The sequence below is a fragment of the Lampetra fluviatilis genome, chromosome 13 (assembly GCF_964198595.1).
Source record: "Lampetra fluviatilis chromosome 13, kcLamFluv1.1, whole genome shotgun sequence".
Classification (NCBI taxonomy): domain Eukaryota; kingdom Metazoa; phylum Chordata; class Hyperoartia; order Petromyzontiformes; family Petromyzontidae; genus Lampetra; species Lampetra fluviatilis.
In genome coordinates this window covers 882076-899087 of record NC_136287.1, presented here as the reverse complement: position 1 = coordinate 899087, position 17012 = coordinate 882076, and the positions used below count along the sequence as shown (strand labels likewise).

Here is a 17012-nt window from a genome sequence, read left to right as displayed (position 1 = left end):
TACGTGGGGAGGGGTGCAGGAGGGGTACACGGGGAGGGGTGCAGGAGGGGTGCAGGAGGGGTACACGGGGGAGGGGTGCAGGAGGGGTGCAGCAGGGGTACACGGGGAGGGGGTGCAGGAGGGGTACACGGGGAGGGGGTGCAGGAGGGGTACACGGGGAGGGGTGCAGGAGGGGTACACGGGGAGGGGTGCAGGAGGGGTGCAGGAGGGGTGCAGGAGGGGTACGCGGGGGAGGGGTGCAGCAGGGGTACACGGGGAGGGGTGCAGGAGGGGTGCAGGAGGGGTACACGGGGAGGGGTGCAGGAGGGGGTGCAGGAGGGGGTACACGGGGAGGGGTGCAGGAGGGGGTACGCGGGGAGGGGTGCAGGAGGGGTGCAGGAGGGGTGCAGGAGGGGGTACGCGGGGAGGGGGTGCAGCAGGGGGTACACGGGGAGGGGTGCAGGAGGGGTACACGGGGAGGGGTGCAGGAGGGGTACGCGGGGAGGGGTGCAGGAGGGGTACACGGGGAGGGGTGCAGGAGGGGTACACGGGGAGGGGTGCAGGAGGGGTACACGGGGAGGGGTGCAGGAGGGTGCAGGAGGGGTACACGGGGAGGGGTGCAGGAGGGGTACACGGGGAGGGGTGCAGGAGGGGTGCAGAGGGGTACACGGGGAGGGGTGCAGGAGGGGTACACGGGGAGGGGTGCAGGAGGGGTGCAGGAGGGGTACACGGGGAGGGGTGCAGGAGGGGTACACGGGGGAGGGGTGCAGGAGGGGTGCAGGAGGGGTGCAGGAGGGGTACGCGGGGAGGGGTGCAGGAGGGGTACGCGGGGAGGGGTGCAGGAGGGGTACGCGGGGAGGGGTGCAGGAGGGGTGCAGGAGGGGTACACGGGGAGGGGTGCAGGAGGGGTACGTGGGGAGGGGTGCAGGAGGGGTACGTGGGGAGGGGTGCAGGAGGGGTACGTGGGGAGGGGTGCAGGAGGGGTACGCGGGGAGGGGTGCAGGAGGGGTACGTGGGGAGGGGTGCAGGAGGGGTACGTGGGGAGGGGTGCAGGAGGGGTACGTGGGGAGGGGTGCAGGAGGGGTACGTGGGGAGGGGTGCAGGAGGGGTACGTGGGGAGGGGTGCAGGAGGGGTACGTGGGGAGGGGTGCAGGAGGGGTACGTGGGGAGGGGTGCAGGAGGGGTACGTGGGGAGGGGTGCAGGAGGGGTACGCGGGGAGGGGTGCAGGAGGGGTACGTGGGGAGGGGTGCAGGAGGGGTGCAGGAGGGGTACACGGGGAGGGGTGCAGGAGGGGTACGTGGGGAGGGGTGCAGGAGGGGTGCAGGAGGGGTGCAGGAGGGGTGCAGCAGGGGTACGTGGGGAGGGGTGCAGCAGGGGTACACGGGGAGGGGTGCAGGAGGGGTGCAGGAGGGGTACACGGGGAGGGGTGCAGGAGGGGTCGTGTACGCGTGGACTGGGGCGACACACACGGAGAGTGCCCAGCAGCGACTCTGGCGAGACTCCCGCCGTCTCTATCCCCAGTCTGGAGCGGCTTCTGCCACCCCTCACCCCTCCCCTCTACTCCTTCACCTGCCCTGTCCACTGCCCTCACCCCTCCCCCTTCCACTACTCACCTCCCCCTTACTCTCACCCCCTGCTGCTCCAACACCTCTCCTTTCCCTCTGCTCACCACGAACCCTCCTCCCCCCTCTCGTCCCCTCTCCCGTCACCCCCCTCTCATTCTCCCCCCCCCCCCCCCCCCGTAGCTGTGGAGCCGCGTGTTCTTCGGGCGGCCGGGCCCGTGGTTCCACCGCATGGAGCTGGACGGGGACCGCACGGCCATCTTCCGCGACGGCGACGGATCGGTGAGCGGCTTCCCCGGCGCCTTCCTCCTGCGCCACGACAACTTCCTGCTGCGCAACCCGGACTGCCTCGACGTGCCGGACTGGCGCGCCGCGCTCTGCAGCGGCCGCTACGCGCAGGTCAGCACGGGGGCCGGACCCCCCGCGGGGTGATGGCGGGGGTCAGGGCTCGGGCCGCGCCTGCACGCGTTGGGCGACGAATCGGGCGTGTGGACGGGCGAGGAGGTCACCCGAGGGGTCACCCGAGGGGTCACCCGAGTGCCCCCGCAACCCCCGTCGCGAGAAACGCCCCCCTCCCCTTGCTGACCCCAGCGCCATGCCCCCCGCAGCTCTACATCCAGGCGCGCAACCCGGCGTGGCTGCGTCTGCGCGTGGTGCGGAACGACTACCCGGGCCGGGGGATGACGCTGGAGGGGGCGCTGAGCCGCGGGGGCCACTACCAGCAGTACCAGCCCGTGGTGGCGCTGCGCCGCGGCTACACGCTGCACTGGGACGGGCCCGCGCCCGAGGAGGTCACCATCTGGCCCATCAACTTCGACAGGTGCCGGCACACGCGACCCGCCGGCCGTAGCCTCACGGCGCCGGCGGAGCCGCTCACACCGCCGGCGTGGACAGGGGGCGGCATCGTGCCGGCCGTCTGGCGCGCCGGGAGATAGGAGTCGAACGGCGCCACCCTCGGATCGCGGGCGCACCGTGCGAACCATTGCACCGCGGCACCACATCCACCACATCCACCACATCCACCACATCCACTACACCTCCCGCTGTGGCTGTGTTTGGCTACGGATGCTCTGCCTTCTCCAGGCGATGCCAGCGTGCTGGAGAATACGCCCACAACACGGCGCACGCACATCAAGTATACCCCCGGCTACAAGTCACGTGCCACGCACTCCAGCCTAGACCAGCGGCGACCCGGGAATAAAATGTTGAGCAAGAACAAAAATGTAAGCCCTCATCTTTGCCGAACGCAAACCACCCTCCCTCGCCCCCCCCCCCCCCAGGGCCGAGTGGGTGCTGCTGGCGCTGTGCTACCCGCGCGGCACGGCGTTCAGCGTGGTGCGGGACGTGCACGAGCGGCGAGGGCGCAGCACCAGGAAGGTCGGCGCCTTCTCACGCGCCGCCGCGCTGCACAAGCTCTCCACGCCGGCGCTGCTGCACGGGCGGAGGGACCTCTACTACTGGGACGAGGACGCCGGGTACACGCGGGGGGGGGGGGTACACGCGGGGGGGTGGGGGTACACGCGGGGGGGGGGGGTACACGCGGGGGGGGGGGTACACGCGGGGGGGGGGGTACACGCGGGGGGGGGGGGGTACACGCGGGGGGGGGGGGGGGGGTACACGCGGGGTGCAGCAGGGGTGGTACAAACGAGTGGGGCAGGGTCTCCGTGAATACTCTCGCGCTCACTCTCTCGATGCCCCAATGTACACAGGTGCCCCCCAGGGTAGACAGGTCCCCGTGAGTACCCACTCAGCCTTTCCACCCGTGCCCCCCCCCCCCCCTCCACCAGGCTGCTCTTCCTCCGCGTGCGCTCCCACTTTGCGCGCGAGGGCCACGCGTTCTGCTCGGTGCACGGCTGCGAGCGCGTCAAGGTGAAGGCTCACCTGCCTCACCTGCCTCACGCCGCCGTGGCCGTGGCCGACTGCGAGGCGCGCGCCTACCCCAAGTACGCGACGGTCCCCGTGGCCCAGCTGCCCATGCCGCGCCGCCTCGCCCGGCGCGACCCGGTACGGTGGGGGGGGGGGGCCCTTACGAGCGGGGGGGGGGGGCCCTCACGAGGGGGGGGGGGGGTCACTGTGTCATGGGGGTCATCCGGGGCTTGTCGGCTTCACTGGACGCACGTGTCGGGTTCACCGGTTACATCAATGAGTCGTCAGGGTCAATGAGTCATCAGGGTCAATGAGTCGTCGGTCACCGGGACACCATTCGAAAAGAGCTTCTTAGTTCAAGTTGGGTCTTACCTGAAATAAACCGACTGAACCGACCGATGAGGTCTCCGTGTCACCGTGGGACACCCGCTTCACTGGGGGGGTCACGGGTCACCCTGGCACTGGACCCTGCGCATTTAGCTTGTGGGGGAGACGGCTGGCGCTGCGCTAACAGCGCTTGCCCCAAAAGTGCGTACGTTGACCTTCTTTCGCACCGTACGTAGGCGAGCGTGCCAATCGGAGGCGAGCGAGTGGAAGCGTGGTGGTCAGTGCGCTGCGCTACGAACCTGGCGGCCCGAGTCTCCGTCGCGTGCCGTGGCGGCCTCCACAGCTGTGTCAAGGCGATGCGGGGGGGGGGCATCTTCTGTCGTTGTCAGGACGCGCGGGAGGAGTTTGTGGAGGTGAAGCTCGAGTCGCACTCGCTGCGCTACAAGCGGCAGTACGAGTACGCCGTCGCCGTGGTAACGCCTACACACCCCACGACGACACCCCACGATTACACCCCACGACGACACCCCGCGGGGTGTTGCCTCCCAGGCCGAACGAGGCGGAGGCGGCGGCAGCGGCTTTATTCATTCTGCGCTGCTTTCACTGCCAACATCTTCGCGCTGAATCTTTTTGATTCAATTTGCGAGGGGTGGGGTGCGTTTTGAGGTCCGAGGGGCTGTGGGTCACGCGGCCGCGTCTCGCGGGCCCTACTACGTACGTAGAACTTCTTTCGCACCGTACGTAGCCAATCGTGCTAATCGTGCTAAGCAGTGCCATCGCCACCGCCGCCCCCAGGTGGACGGCGTAAGCTTCGCGCACGCCGAGGACGGCCTGCAGCTGCTGGTGCTGGACGGCGGCACGGGGAAGGTGGCGGCGCGCAAGACGTTCGACGCGCAGGCGCTGCGCCACCACCCGGGCAGCCTGCAGCTGTACGTGACGCGCGGCGTGCGCGACGGGTGAGCGCCGGGGGGGGGGACACACACACACACACAGGCATCGCCGCAGTGCTACCCAGGCCCCTGCGTGTCCGTCACCCGCTGACCCTCTTGTGTGGGTGACTCCACCCCCCCCCCCCAACTCTACCTGTGTGACTGGGCAGCTCTGTGGTCCTGCTGACCTCGCGAGGTCACCTGCTGGCCGCCGAGGAGACCCTGAGGACCAAGGTGCTCCCGTTCTTAGGGGCGGAGGTCAGCAGCACGCGACTGCACGGTGAGAAACGTTCTCACCACCGCCACCACCATCGTCACTACCATCGCCACCACCATCATCACTACCATCGCTCCCATCACTTCCATGTTGAACGTTTTTCGCACCGCACGTAGCCACCGTGCTAATCGGGGGTGCGTGTGTTCGTACGTCCGTGTGCGTCTGTTTAAGCGTCTGGGGAGTGGTGGTGCAGTGGTTAGCGCGCTCTACTACGATCCTGGCACCTCGAGTTCGACTCCCGCTCACGAATATTTGAACCGGTCTTGAGTCTCCCCTATGCCAACTCAGCCTTAAAATGAGTATCCCTGGCACGATAAAATATCAACATTTGGAGAGACAAAGGTGGCCGAGTGTGGCGATCCTGGCGACTCGCCACCATCGTGCGAGGTGCCGACCTTCACGGATGCCACTCGCTCACAGCGCTTGCCCCAACAGTCCGTTAAAGGCTACGCGGGGCCCCTTTGTCTTTGTAGACCGGCTGGTGTTCGTCGGGTACAAGGGCCCCGTGCGGCCCGACTGGGTGCGTCTCGTGAGCGACCGCTACTCGGCAAAGCTGCACCAGCTCATCACCGTACCGCCGCGGCGCCAGTGATGCCCGAGGAGGAGACACGGGGGAGAGGAGAGACACGGGAGGAGACACGGGAGAGGAGACACGGGAGGAGGAGATACACGGGGGAGAGGAGACACGGGAGGAGACACGGGAGGAGACACGGGAGGAGACACGGGGGGAGGAGAGACACGGGAGGAGAGACACGGGAGGAGAGGAGACACGGGGGAGAGGAGAGACACGGGAGGAGACACTGGAGAGGAGACACGGGAGGAGACACGGGAGAGGAGACACGGGAGGAGGAGAGACACGGGGGAGAGGAGACACGGGAGGAGACACGGGAGGAGACACGGGGGGAGGAGAGACACGGGAGGAGACACGGGGGGAGGAGAGACACGGGAGAGGAGACACGGGAGGAGAGACACGGGGGAGAGGAGACACGGGAGGAGACACGGGGGAGAGGAGACACGGGAGGAGACACGGGGGGAGGAGAGACACGGGAGGAGACACGGGAGGAGAGACACGGGGGGAGGAGACACGGGAGGAGAGGAGACACGGGAGGAGAGGAGACACGGGGGGAGGAGAGACACGGGAGGAGACACGGGAGGAGAGACACGGGGGAGAGGAGACACGGGGGAGGAGAGACACGGGAGGAGACACGGGAGGAGAGGAGACACGGGAGGAGGAGAGACACGGGGGAGAGGAGACACGGGAGGAGAGGAGACACGGGAGGAGAGGAGACACGGGGGAGAGGAGAGACACGGGAGGAGAGGAGACACGGGAGGAGGAGAGACACGGGGGAGAGGAGACACGGGAGGAGAGGAGACACGGGAGGAGGAGAGACACGGGGGAGAGGAGACACGGGAGGAGAGGAGACACGGGGGAGGAGAGACACGGGAGGAGACACGGGAGGAGAGGAGACACGGGAGGAGAGGAGACACGGGGGAGGAGAGACACGGGAGGAGACACGGGAGGAGGAGAGACACGGGAGGAGAGGAGACACGGGGGAGAGGAGAGACACGGGAGGAGAGGAGACACGGGAGGAGGAGAGACACGGGGGAGAGGAGACACGGGAGGAGAGGAGACACGGGGGAGGAGAGACACGGGAGGAGACACGGGAGGAGAGGAGACACGGGAGGAGGAGAGACACGGGAGGAGAGGAGACACGGGGGAGAGGAGACACGGGAGGAGAGGAGACGGGAGGAAAGATACGGGGGGAAATAAACGGGAGGCGCAAGATAGAGACGGGAGAAGATGATGGCAGGAGGTAAACGAGAGTCGGGAGGGCGCCAAGGGGTGCAGAGACTGTGGCCTCACCCTGCTCGTGTCTCCCGGCGGCAAGGTGGGAGGCGCCGGTGGGACCGGGTGACCACGAGCCCCGCGGGACCCAAACCCCCGGGGGGGGGGGGGGGGGAAGCTCCGCAGAGAGACCGGCGGCACGGAGAGAGAGGAGAGATGGCGGGAGGGGACGTGGAGCAGGCGGGGGGCAAGCGATGCCGGTCTGACCGAGGGATGGACTATGACGCCCACGCCGCCACCCCACCACCATCCCGTGAGGGGCATTGCACGGGGGGAGGGGGGGGCATGTTCAGTGCCCTCTTCTGGTGAGTGCCTTGACACTCGACCTCGGACAGCAGCAAGGGGTCACAAGGGCGACTACAGTCGCACTTTAAGCATCGGTTTAGCGATACACTCAAGAGATGGTCGCCACGTGATGAGGTGACGTCACAATGCCGGATAGCACGTGACACTCATCGCATGGTGATGGCGGCCATCGTTTTGACTTTAATGGTGACGTGAGTGTGCCGGCTGTTGTCATGCGACGTCACTTGCCGGTCACGTGATGTTGCTGGTAATTACGTGACAACGCCGATTGGTCTGGTGACATTTCTGGTTGTCAAGCGACGATGATATTGGTTGCCATGCGAGGATGTTGGTCGTCGCATGGAGATGCCGGTTGTCATGGGAGCGCGTGGACACGGCATGAAGGACCGCGGTCGTGACGATGGCGGTCGTGTCCGGACGGTGTCCGCCGGGGTCCTCGGCTCGGGTCTCCTGCACCACTCGAGAGGCACCTCGTGCGGGGACCCCTCGTGTGGGGACCCCTCGTCGTGGGACCCCGAGTCCCGGGGACCCCGAGTCGCGGGGACCCCGAGTCCGTTGAGCTCTGGCAGTGCGCGGCGAGTCACAAGCGAGACGGGAACGGCCGCCGTGCTCGCAGCAGTGACACGGCACGAGCACTATCACAACAGCGTGGCGTTGGCAGTGACATGATGCACAATACTCGCACAGAGCACACGCCCCGTGGTACCAGCAGACTCCACACCGTAGACTACCGCTACACTGTGAAGTCACCAGGTTGTGTCTGTGTGCATGCCCTGTGTGCAGAATTCACTCCATAAGACAAGCAACGACAAAGATTCCCCGTATAACCTTGAACAGACGTTGAGGCAAGTGCTGTTAGCGAGCACCTATGAAGGCCGGCACTGCACACGAAGGGGGCGTGATGTGACTAGCACCCGCACCCGGCCGCCTTTGTCTCCCCAGTCCTGATGTTTACTACACACTGCACCAGGTACTCATTTCTTTATTCTGGGCCCATCTAGGGGGAGGCCCAAGACCCGTTCAGTGAATCACCACTGTTATTGTTTGCGAGCGGCAATCAATCACGGGGTTCGAAGTGCAGTGCGCTAACCACTGTGCCACCGCTCCCCACGCACACGACCCCGACACCGATCGCACAACGGCGCACAAATGCGGTTCTCCGCGTACACCGATGCGCGTTAACATTTTGCGAATAAAATTCAACTGTTGTACTTGTGTCTCCTGCGCATACTCAAGTCTCTCTCAAGGCCGCTTTCCTTCCGCACACCACACCCTCGCCACTCACCAAACCACACCCTCACCACAGAATTTACGGCACGTGCCCATCTTGATCCTGACGTTTATTGTCGCTCAAGAATCTCCCCCACCCACCCCCGACTGATCACACCCCTCGCCCCGCCCCCCCCACCCCCTCCTCCCTCTCCTCCCAGTCCCTCCCCTCCCACTGCCCCCGTCCTTCGCTCCCCGCGCCTCCCGAATTACCTCCCCCCACCATCTGCACCACCTCCCAGGGCCCGACCACCTCCTCCACATCGCACTCTGCAGGCCTGGCCCCCTGCCCCGGCCCGGCGGCCACCGAGCAGCGGAGGGGCCCGGCGGCCACCGCGGCTCCTCCCGGCGCCACCTCCCGGCAGCACGGGGAGGGCGACGGCTCCATTAGCCCCTCCTCCTGCTCCTGGTGTGCGCGCTGCTGCCCCGGTGCGCTCCTTCGCTCCGGCGATTCCCTGGGCGCCAGTTCCTCCTCTCGCTCTAGCAGCCCGCTGCCCTCTTCACCTGCGAGCACGCGCACACACGGACAACAATCCCCCGTGTAGCCTTAACAGACTCTTAGGGCAAGTGCTGTTAGCGAGCACCGATGAAGGCTGGCACGAGCATGCACACACACGTACACACACGTACACACACGTACACACACACGTGCACATGTGTTAGCAGTGACAAAGTGCACGGCGCTTCCTTATCCAGGTCGCGCCGACTACGACCCCCTGACCCTCCACTCGGGACACGAATGACTTCAGACCCCTTTTTAGACTACCCCTGTAACTCCTTCACTCGGGAACTGTTCCTAGCACCCCCTTGCCCCCCCCCCCCGGCCTCCAGTCCCTCGCCCCGACTTGCACGTCACCCCCGGAACCCACACCCGACCTCGTCCTGATAGTCTCACAGGAAGCGATTTCCACGACCGGAGAAAGTGAGGAGATATTTCGAGAAAGTAGAATTAACGCTGCTGCCGATGTTGGGTTCTGCTTGATAGTGACACCAGCGCTGATCTACGTTACCCAGCAACCCGTGACGTTACTCGGCTACCCAGGACACTGGACGTGACGTTACCCGGCTACCCAGGACACTGGACGTGACGTTACTCGGCTACCCAGGACACTGGACGTGACGTTACTCGGCTACCCAGGACACTGGACGTGACGTTACTCGGCTACCCAGGACACTGGACGTGACGTTACCTGGCTACCCAGGACACTGGACGTGACGTTACTCGGCTACCCAGGACACTGAACGTGACGTTACTCAGCTACCCAGGACACTGGACGTGACGTTACTCAGCTACCCAGGACACTGAACGTGACGTTACTCAGCTACCCAGGACACTGAACGTGACGTTACTCGGCTACCCAGGACACTGGACGTGACGTTACTCAGCTACCCAGGACACTGGACGTGACGTTACTCAGCTACCCAGGACACTGGACGTGATGTTACTCAGCTACCCAGGACACTGGACGTGACGTTACTCAGCTACCCAGGACACTGAACGTGACGTTACTCGGCTACCCAGGACACTGGACGTGACGTTACTCAGCTACCCAGGACACTGGACGTGACGTTACTCAGCTACCCAGGACACTGGACGTGATGTTACTCAGCTACCCAGGACACTGGACGTGACGTTACTCAGCTACCCAGGATGCTGGACGTGACGTTACTCAGCTACCCAGGACACTGGACGTGACGTTACTCAGCTACCCAGGACACTGGACGTGACGTTACTCAGCTACCCAGGACGCTGGACGTGACGTTACTCAGCTACCCAGGACACTGGACGTGACGTTACTCAGCTACCCAGGACGCTGGACGTGACGTTACTCGGCTACCCAGGACGCTGGACGTGACGTTACTCGGCTACCCAGGACGCTGGACGTGACGTTACTCAGCTACCCAGGATACTGGACGTGACGTTACCCGGCTACCCAGGACACTGGACGTGACGTTACTCAGCTACCCAGGACACTGGACGTGACGTTACTCAGCTACCCAGGACGCTGGACGTGACGTTACTCAGCTACCCAGGACACTGGACGTGACGTTACCCGGCTACCCACGATACTGGACGTGACGTTACTCGGCTACCCAGGACACTGGACGTGACGTTACCCGGCTACCCACGATACTGGACGTGACGTTACTCGGCTACCCACGATACTGGACGTGACGTTACTCAGCTACCCAGGACACTGGACGTGACGTTACCCGGCTACCCACGATACTGGACGTGACGTTACTCGGCTACCCAGGACACTGGACGTGACGTTACTCGGCTACCCAGGACACTGGACGTGACGTTACCCGGCTACCCACGATACTGGACGTGACGTTACCCGGCTACCCAGGACACTGGACGTGACGTTACTCGGCTACCCAGGACACTGGACGTGACGTTACTCAGCTACCCAGGGCACCGGACGTGACGTTTTCGTTCGCAGGGCGTGTCCAGCAGGGTGTGGACCGACATGTGCCACAGCAAATCCGCTCGACTCTGGACATGTACGGCTATCCAATGCTGGATGAGCAATGCAGGGACAGTGATGGGCACCTCATCACTAAACCAACAGAGGTGTCGCAATGATGACGATTAGAATGACGACGAAAGCGATGATGACGACGAGTACGCACAGAGTCTCCGGGAGAGTCGGTACGCGGACGAGAGGGAGATGCCGAGCTGCTCGGCGGCGTCGGCGACGGCGCGCCGCGGCCCCGGGAGGAGCGGCGCGCCGCGGCGCTCGTCCCCGGGGGTCACGGCCGTCTGCGGGCGGCCCGCGCGGCCCGCGCGCCGGTCGCGCACGCTGCCGCAGGCCTCGAACTTGCGCACGACCTTCCAGACGGTCTTGGCCGAGGGCGGGCGCCGCGTGGAGTAGTGGACGGCGAACGCGCGCCGCGCGGCCTCGAGCGAGCGGCCGCCCTCGTAGTAGGCCCGCACGCAGACCACGCGCTCCGCCACGCTGAGGAGCGTCATGGCCGCCCGCGCCGCCTGCACACGGGCGGGGGGGGGGATGGGGAGCGGGACGGACACCGGAGTGCAACCAATCATTGTTTCCTCAATGGGTATTTTCCAGGGGCCCGCCGCGAGACTGGAGTTGGTGGCACGCGACTGGTGGTAGTAGTAGTACACTGGATGTGGTGCGCATTGTTGTTCAGCCGATATGAAACCCCTGGGGTGCACCGGCGCTCCGGCGAGAACGATCCGACGTGCCGTCGGGGGTTTGCTGGTCGTGGTTCTACTCCGCGGTTCGCGTCCAAGCGGAACGCGACACAACTCCCAGAATCCACCAGTAAGTACCCCAATCCACGGAGTACCCAGGGTCCGCCGTGACCCCCTCCCCACCCTGTAAGCCACGTGAGCTGTGGATCGGGACATTCGTGACCGAAAAACAAATCACAATTATCTGGGTCTCTTCCCGGGAACAGCCAATTCCTCCCAGATTCCTTCTTGCGCGCGTCTCCAGCGTATCGTAATCACATTATGATGTTATAATCACGTACTTATGATATACATACACAAACGCAGGGAGAATCACCCAGCTGCAGGGAGAATCACCCAGCTGATTCCTCACGTTGGAGACTGGACGCGCGTGAGATGGGTGTGAGAATCGAGTTGAATCCGCGCAGCTGGCTCAGTACAGTCCATGAGGGCCACACCGGTGCACCTCAGAGGGGGTTGGGAGGCCTGCTTTTTAAGGCCGAGTCGACCTAGTGGAGGCCCAGAACCGGTTCAGAGAGTGTTGGTTGTGAGCGGGGATTGAGGCCGGGGTCGCCGGGTTCGTAGCGCGGCGCGGAGAACCGCTGCACTACCGCTCCACCACGCCCGGCCGCCTTCGTCTCTCCCGCGTACTCACGTTCACCGCACGCGCAACCCCCTCTACCCGTCCAAGGCAGTTGTCAACCTATCACGGTGGTGGTAGTCCCGTGAGTGTGTGTACGTGAGTGTGTGTACGTGAGTGTGTACGTGTGTGTGTACGTGAGTGTGTGTACGTGTGTGTGTGTGTACGTGAGTGTGTGTACGTGAGTGTGTACGTGTGTGTGTACGTGTGTGTGTGTACGTGAGTGTGTGTACGTGTGTGTGTACGTGAGTGTGTGTACGTGTGTGTGTACGTGAGTGTGTGTACGTGTGTGTGTGTGTACGTGAGTGTGTGTACGTGAGTGTGTGTACGTGAGTGTGTGTACGTGTGTGTGTACGTGAGTGTGTGTACGTGAGTGTGTGTACGTGTGTGTGTACGTGAGTGTGTGTACGTGTGTGTGTGTGTACGTGAGTGTGTGTACGTGAGTGTGTGTACGTGAGTGTGTGTACGTGAGTGTGTACGTGTGTGTGTACGTGAGTGTGTGTACGTGAGTGTGTGTACGTGAGTGTGTACGTGAGTGTGTACGTGTGTGTGTACGTGAGTGTGTACGTGTGTGTGTACGTGAGTGTGTGTACGTGAGTGTGTACGTGAGTGTGTACGTGTGTGTGTACGTGTGTGTGTACGTGAGTGTGTACGTGTGTGTGTACGTGAGTGTGTGTACGTGTGTGTGTACGTGTGTGTGTACGTGTGTGTGTACGTGAGTGTGTACGTGTGTGTGTACGTGAGTGTGTGTACGTGTGTGTGTGTGTACGTGAGTGTGTGTACGTGAGTGTGTACGTGTGTGTGTACGTGTGTGTGTGTACGTGAGTGTGTGTACGTGAGTGTGTACGTGTGTGTGTACGTGAGTGTGTGTACGTGAGTGTGTGTACGTGAGTGTGTGTACGTGAGTGTGTGTACGTGTGTGTGTACGTGAGTGTGTGTACGTGAGTGTGTACGTGTGTGTGTGTACGTGAGTGTGTGTACGTGAGTGTGTACGTGTGTGTGTACGTGTGTGTGTGTACGTGAGTGTGTGTACGTGAGTGTGTACGTGTGTGTGTACGTGAGTGTGTGTACGTGTGTGTGTGTGTACGTGAGTGTGTGTACGTGAGTGTGTACGTGTGTGTGTACGTGAGTGTGTGTACGTGTGTGTGTGTGTACGTGAGTGTGTGTACGTGAGTGTGTACGTGTGTGTGTACGTGTGTGTGTGTACTCGACTGTAATGAACACGAGAACCAAGGCCGCTACCGGCGGCCCCGGCAGGAGGACACGGACCTCGACTCGGTTGGGGGGTGGCGCTGCAGGCGGGTGGGGGGTGGGGAGGAGGCGAGTCCAGCAGTGGAGAGAGCGCGGCGGAGACGCCGCCAGCCACCTGCCCCCCCGCCTGGGGCTGTCCACGACGGCGCGCGCGCTCGCGACCTCCGACCTCCTCACGCGGGGCGCCACGTGACTGGGGCCGTGACGTCACGCGCTGCGAGCTGCCCACTGCTCACTCCCCCCGCGCTCACCCCCCCCCCCCGAGCTCACCCCCCCCTCTCGCTCACCCTCCCTCTCGCTCCCCCTCTCAACCCCCTCCTTTCTTCTGTTCCCCCTCACTCCCCCTCTCACCACCCCCTCCCTTTCACCTCTCCTCACCCCCATCTCCTCTCACTCCCCTCACCCCCCCTCTCACCCCCCCTCTCACCCCCCCCTCTCACCCCCTCTCAGCCCCCCCTCTCAGCCCCCCCTCTCAGCCCCCCCCTCTCAACCTCCCCCTCTCACCCCCCTCTCACCCCCCGCTCACCCCCCCTCTCAGCCACCCCTCTCACACCCCTCCCCCTCTCACCCCCCCCGCCTCTCACTCCCCCCCCCTCTCACCCCCCCCCCCCTCTCAGCCCCCCTCTCAACCTCCCCCCACTCTCAGCCTCCGCCCTCTCACCCCCCCGCTCACCCCCCCTCTCAGCCTCCTCTCAGCCACCCCTCTCACACCCCTCCCCCTCTCACCCCCTCCCCCTTTCACCCCTCCCCCTCTCACCCCCCCTCTCACCCCCCCCTCTCACCCCCCTCTCAACCTCCCCCCTCTCAACCTCCCCCCTCTCACCCCCCCTCTCACCCCCCCCTCTCACCCCCCCCCTCTCACCCCCCCTCTCACCCCCCCCTCTCACCCCCCCTCTCACCCCCCCCTCTCACCCCCCCCTCTCACCCCCCCCTCTCACCCCCCCTCTCACCCCCCCCCTCTCACCCCCCCCTCTCACCCCCCCTCTCACCCCCCCTCTCACCCCCCCTCTCACCCCATGCCCCTCTCACCCCCCCCTCTCACCCCCCCTCTCACCCCCCCTCTCACCCCCCCCTCTCACCCCCCCCTCTCACCCCCCCCCTCTCACCCCCCCCTCTCACCCCCCCCTCTCACCCCCCCTCTCAGCCCCCCCCCTCTCAGCCCCCCCCCTCTCAGCCCCCCTCTCAGCCTCCGCCCCTCTCACCCCCCGTTCACCCCCCCTGTTCTCGCCCTCTGACAGGCAACGCCGCCATTGTAAATCGGCGAGGAATCGATTACTGGAATATGAAAACCGGTTACTCTCCGGTGAAATGTTGTCATGCATTAAATTGGTGGAATCGATTAGTCAAATCGATTAATACATTGAACTGATGCAACCGATTATGGTATATTCGATTGGCGTGCTAAACCGGTGTAATATTTTCTTCGATTTTCGTTGATACTGTGCATTGTCCATTAATAGTATTGATGAACTATCGCCCATGATGAACTATCGTTCATCAATAGTTTAGAAACTCAGCGCGTTCCTCAATAACAATACTGCGCGCGTAGCCTTCTAATGAAAACTCTATAATCGGCGGCGTTTCGGGCAATGGCCCTTCAACCTATGTGCTGCGAAGAAAAAGGCCAATTTCTCGAAACGTCGCCTGTTATCGTCGTGTCTTTAGCGATGATTATGATTTTGTGTCACGTGTCTAATGGTGACAGCCCCCCTCCCAGGGCCCCCCCTGCCCCCCTCCCAGGGCCCCCCCTGCCCCCCTCCCAGGGCCCCCCTGCCCCCCCCCCCGCCCCCCGTGAAGTGCCCGCTCCGCTAATGAGGCCGCGCCGCGCGCTCCTCATTAGCGAGCGGGACGTGGCGCCCGGACCCCCCCGACTCCATTCACGAACGCAACCCGCCCCCTCCCTCCCGGCGGGGAGCCGAGAAGAAAGGGGATCGAGGTGGGGCCTAAGACGCGAGGGGGACCCCCCTCACCCCGCTGCCCCCCCCCCCCACCACGTAGACCCCTCTCGGGGTCCGTGACCCCGTGGCTCGGGGAGTCGAGGTTCGCGTGGCGTCACTGGGGAGCTTTGGTGGCACGGGTCGAAACACGTGGGGCGGGGTTGACACACACACACACACCTCTATCCACCTGCACACACCTGTACACGCCAGTGCATTCACACACACACACACACTATCACACACCTAAACAAATACCTGTGCATACCATCACAACCATACATCTACACACATGCATGTTGGTTCGTCAATGCATCGGTGGACGAGTGAGTAAATGAATGAGTAGGTGGGTGAGTGAATAGTTAAGTAGGTGGGTGTGTGAAGGGTGAATGAATGAGTCGGTAAGTGGGTGTTGCGGTGATGCTTGTGCGGGTAAGTGGGTGAGTGAATGATTGTGTGCAATGAGTGTGTAGGCGAGCGAGCGCCTGTGTAGGTGAGTGAATGATTGTGTGCAATGAGTGTGTAGGCGAGCGAGCGCCTGTGTAGGTGAGTGAATGATTGTGTGCAATGAGTGTGTAGGCGAGCGAGCGGCTGTGTAGGTGAGTGAATGATTGTGTGCAATGAGTGTGTAGGCGAGCGAGCGGCTGTGTAGGTGAGTGAATGATTGTGTGCAATGAGTGTGTAGGCGAGCGAGCGGCTGTGTAGGTGAGTGAATGATTGTGTGCAATGAGTGTGTAGGCGAGCGAGCGGCTGTGTAGGTGAGTGAATGATTGTGTGCAATGAGTGTGTAGGCGAGCGAGCGCCTGTGTAGGTGGGTGAATGATTGTGTGCAATGAGTGTGTAGGCGAGCGAGCGCCTGTGTAGGTGAGTGAATGATTGCGTGCAATGAGTGTGTAGGCGAGCGAGCGCCTGTGTAGGTGGGTGAATGAAGTAGGTGGATGAGTTCAGTGGGCGAGGCGGCGTGTCGTGCAGGTGTGCGCATCACGTGGTTTGTCCTTGCGAGGGGGAGATGCGGGAGCGCCGAGGGGGAGGGAGAGTAGGGGGCGAGGTTGGGATTGAGGGGGGTGGGGGAGGGGCTGATGGAGGGGGGTGGGGGAGGGGCTGATGGTGGGGGGTGGGACTCATTAGTAGCGCAGCGCAGTCATTAGCGGCGCTTTGTGTTGCGGGTTCGGGGCGGGTGGGGAGGGGGGGTGACGTGGTTGGGGGGCGGCGGGCAGGCTTGGTCCAAGCCGGGGTCATCCAGAGGGAACGGGGCGGGTGTGGGTGCGGGTGCGGGTGTGGGTGCGGGTGTGGGTGTGGGCCCGCGTGGTGAGTGTGTGGGTGAGCGATGCACCATGGGTGAGTGGGACCCAGGTGAGGGCACGCAGGTGTGAAGACGATGACGTGTTCCCTAAAGCACCGACTGGACACGCAGCCCCAAGCGTGAACCCAACTCTCACTGTGACCCCAAAGGCCATGATTCGCGTGGGCAATTCCAGAGCAAACACTGCCGGCAATCGTCACTGCCACTGTTTGCACGGCAAGGTTCGCATTGCTCCCCAAATCTGAACAATTCTGATTCAAGCCGCAAACCCTTGGACTGTGCATGGGAGAGGTAACTGGACGCCGTGGTGGAGAGAT

The 17012-nt window shown here is 63.7% G+C and overlaps 2 protein-coding genes across 2 annotated transcripts in view; one reads left to right on the top strand and one right to left on the bottom strand.

Annotated features, from left to right (window-relative positions):
• LOC144935380 (cell migration-inducing and hyaluronan-binding protein-like) overlaps positions 1–5637 on the top strand; it is a 50427-nt gene extending 44790 nt beyond the window's left edge. The window contains 8 exon segments of the mRNA XM_078861954.1: positions 1726–1941; positions 2151–2362; positions 2823–3017; positions 3330–3546; positions 4125–4208; positions 4531–4691; positions 4835–4944; positions 5415–5637. Coding sequence (XP_078718080.1) covers positions 1726–1941; positions 2151–2362; positions 2823–3017; positions 3330–3546; positions 4125–4208; positions 4531–4691; positions 4835–4944; positions 5415–5533 — 1314 coding nt within the window. The 3' untranslated portion in view covers positions 5534–5637.
• Positions 5638–8474: 2837 nt separating this feature from the next.
• On the bottom strand, positions 8475–13666 carry LOC144935601 (uncharacterized). Its single transcript, XM_078862426.1, has 3 exons — positions 13474–13666; positions 11000–11354; positions 8475–8866 (listed from the first exon to the last, which is right to left on the bottom strand). Exons 2-3 carry the CDS (start codon positions 11337–11339, stop codon positions 8475–8477), a joined length of 732 nt encoding a protein of 243 aa, XP_078718552.1. The 5' UTR covers positions 11340–11354; positions 13474–13666.
• Between the last annotated feature and the right edge of the window lie 3346 nt (positions 13667–17012).

Bases quoted from the DNA above. Each gene is read 5' to 3' on its own strand.
- LOC144935601 (XM_078862426.1), bottom strand. From the start codon at position 11,339: ATGACGCTCCTCAGCGTGGCGGAGCGCGTGGTCTGCGTGCGGGCCTAC. The intron at 8,867-10,999 runs GTGCGTACTCGT...GCGTGCTCGCAG, and splicing joins CCGACTCTCCCGGAGACTCT to GTGAAGAGGGCAGCGGGCTG.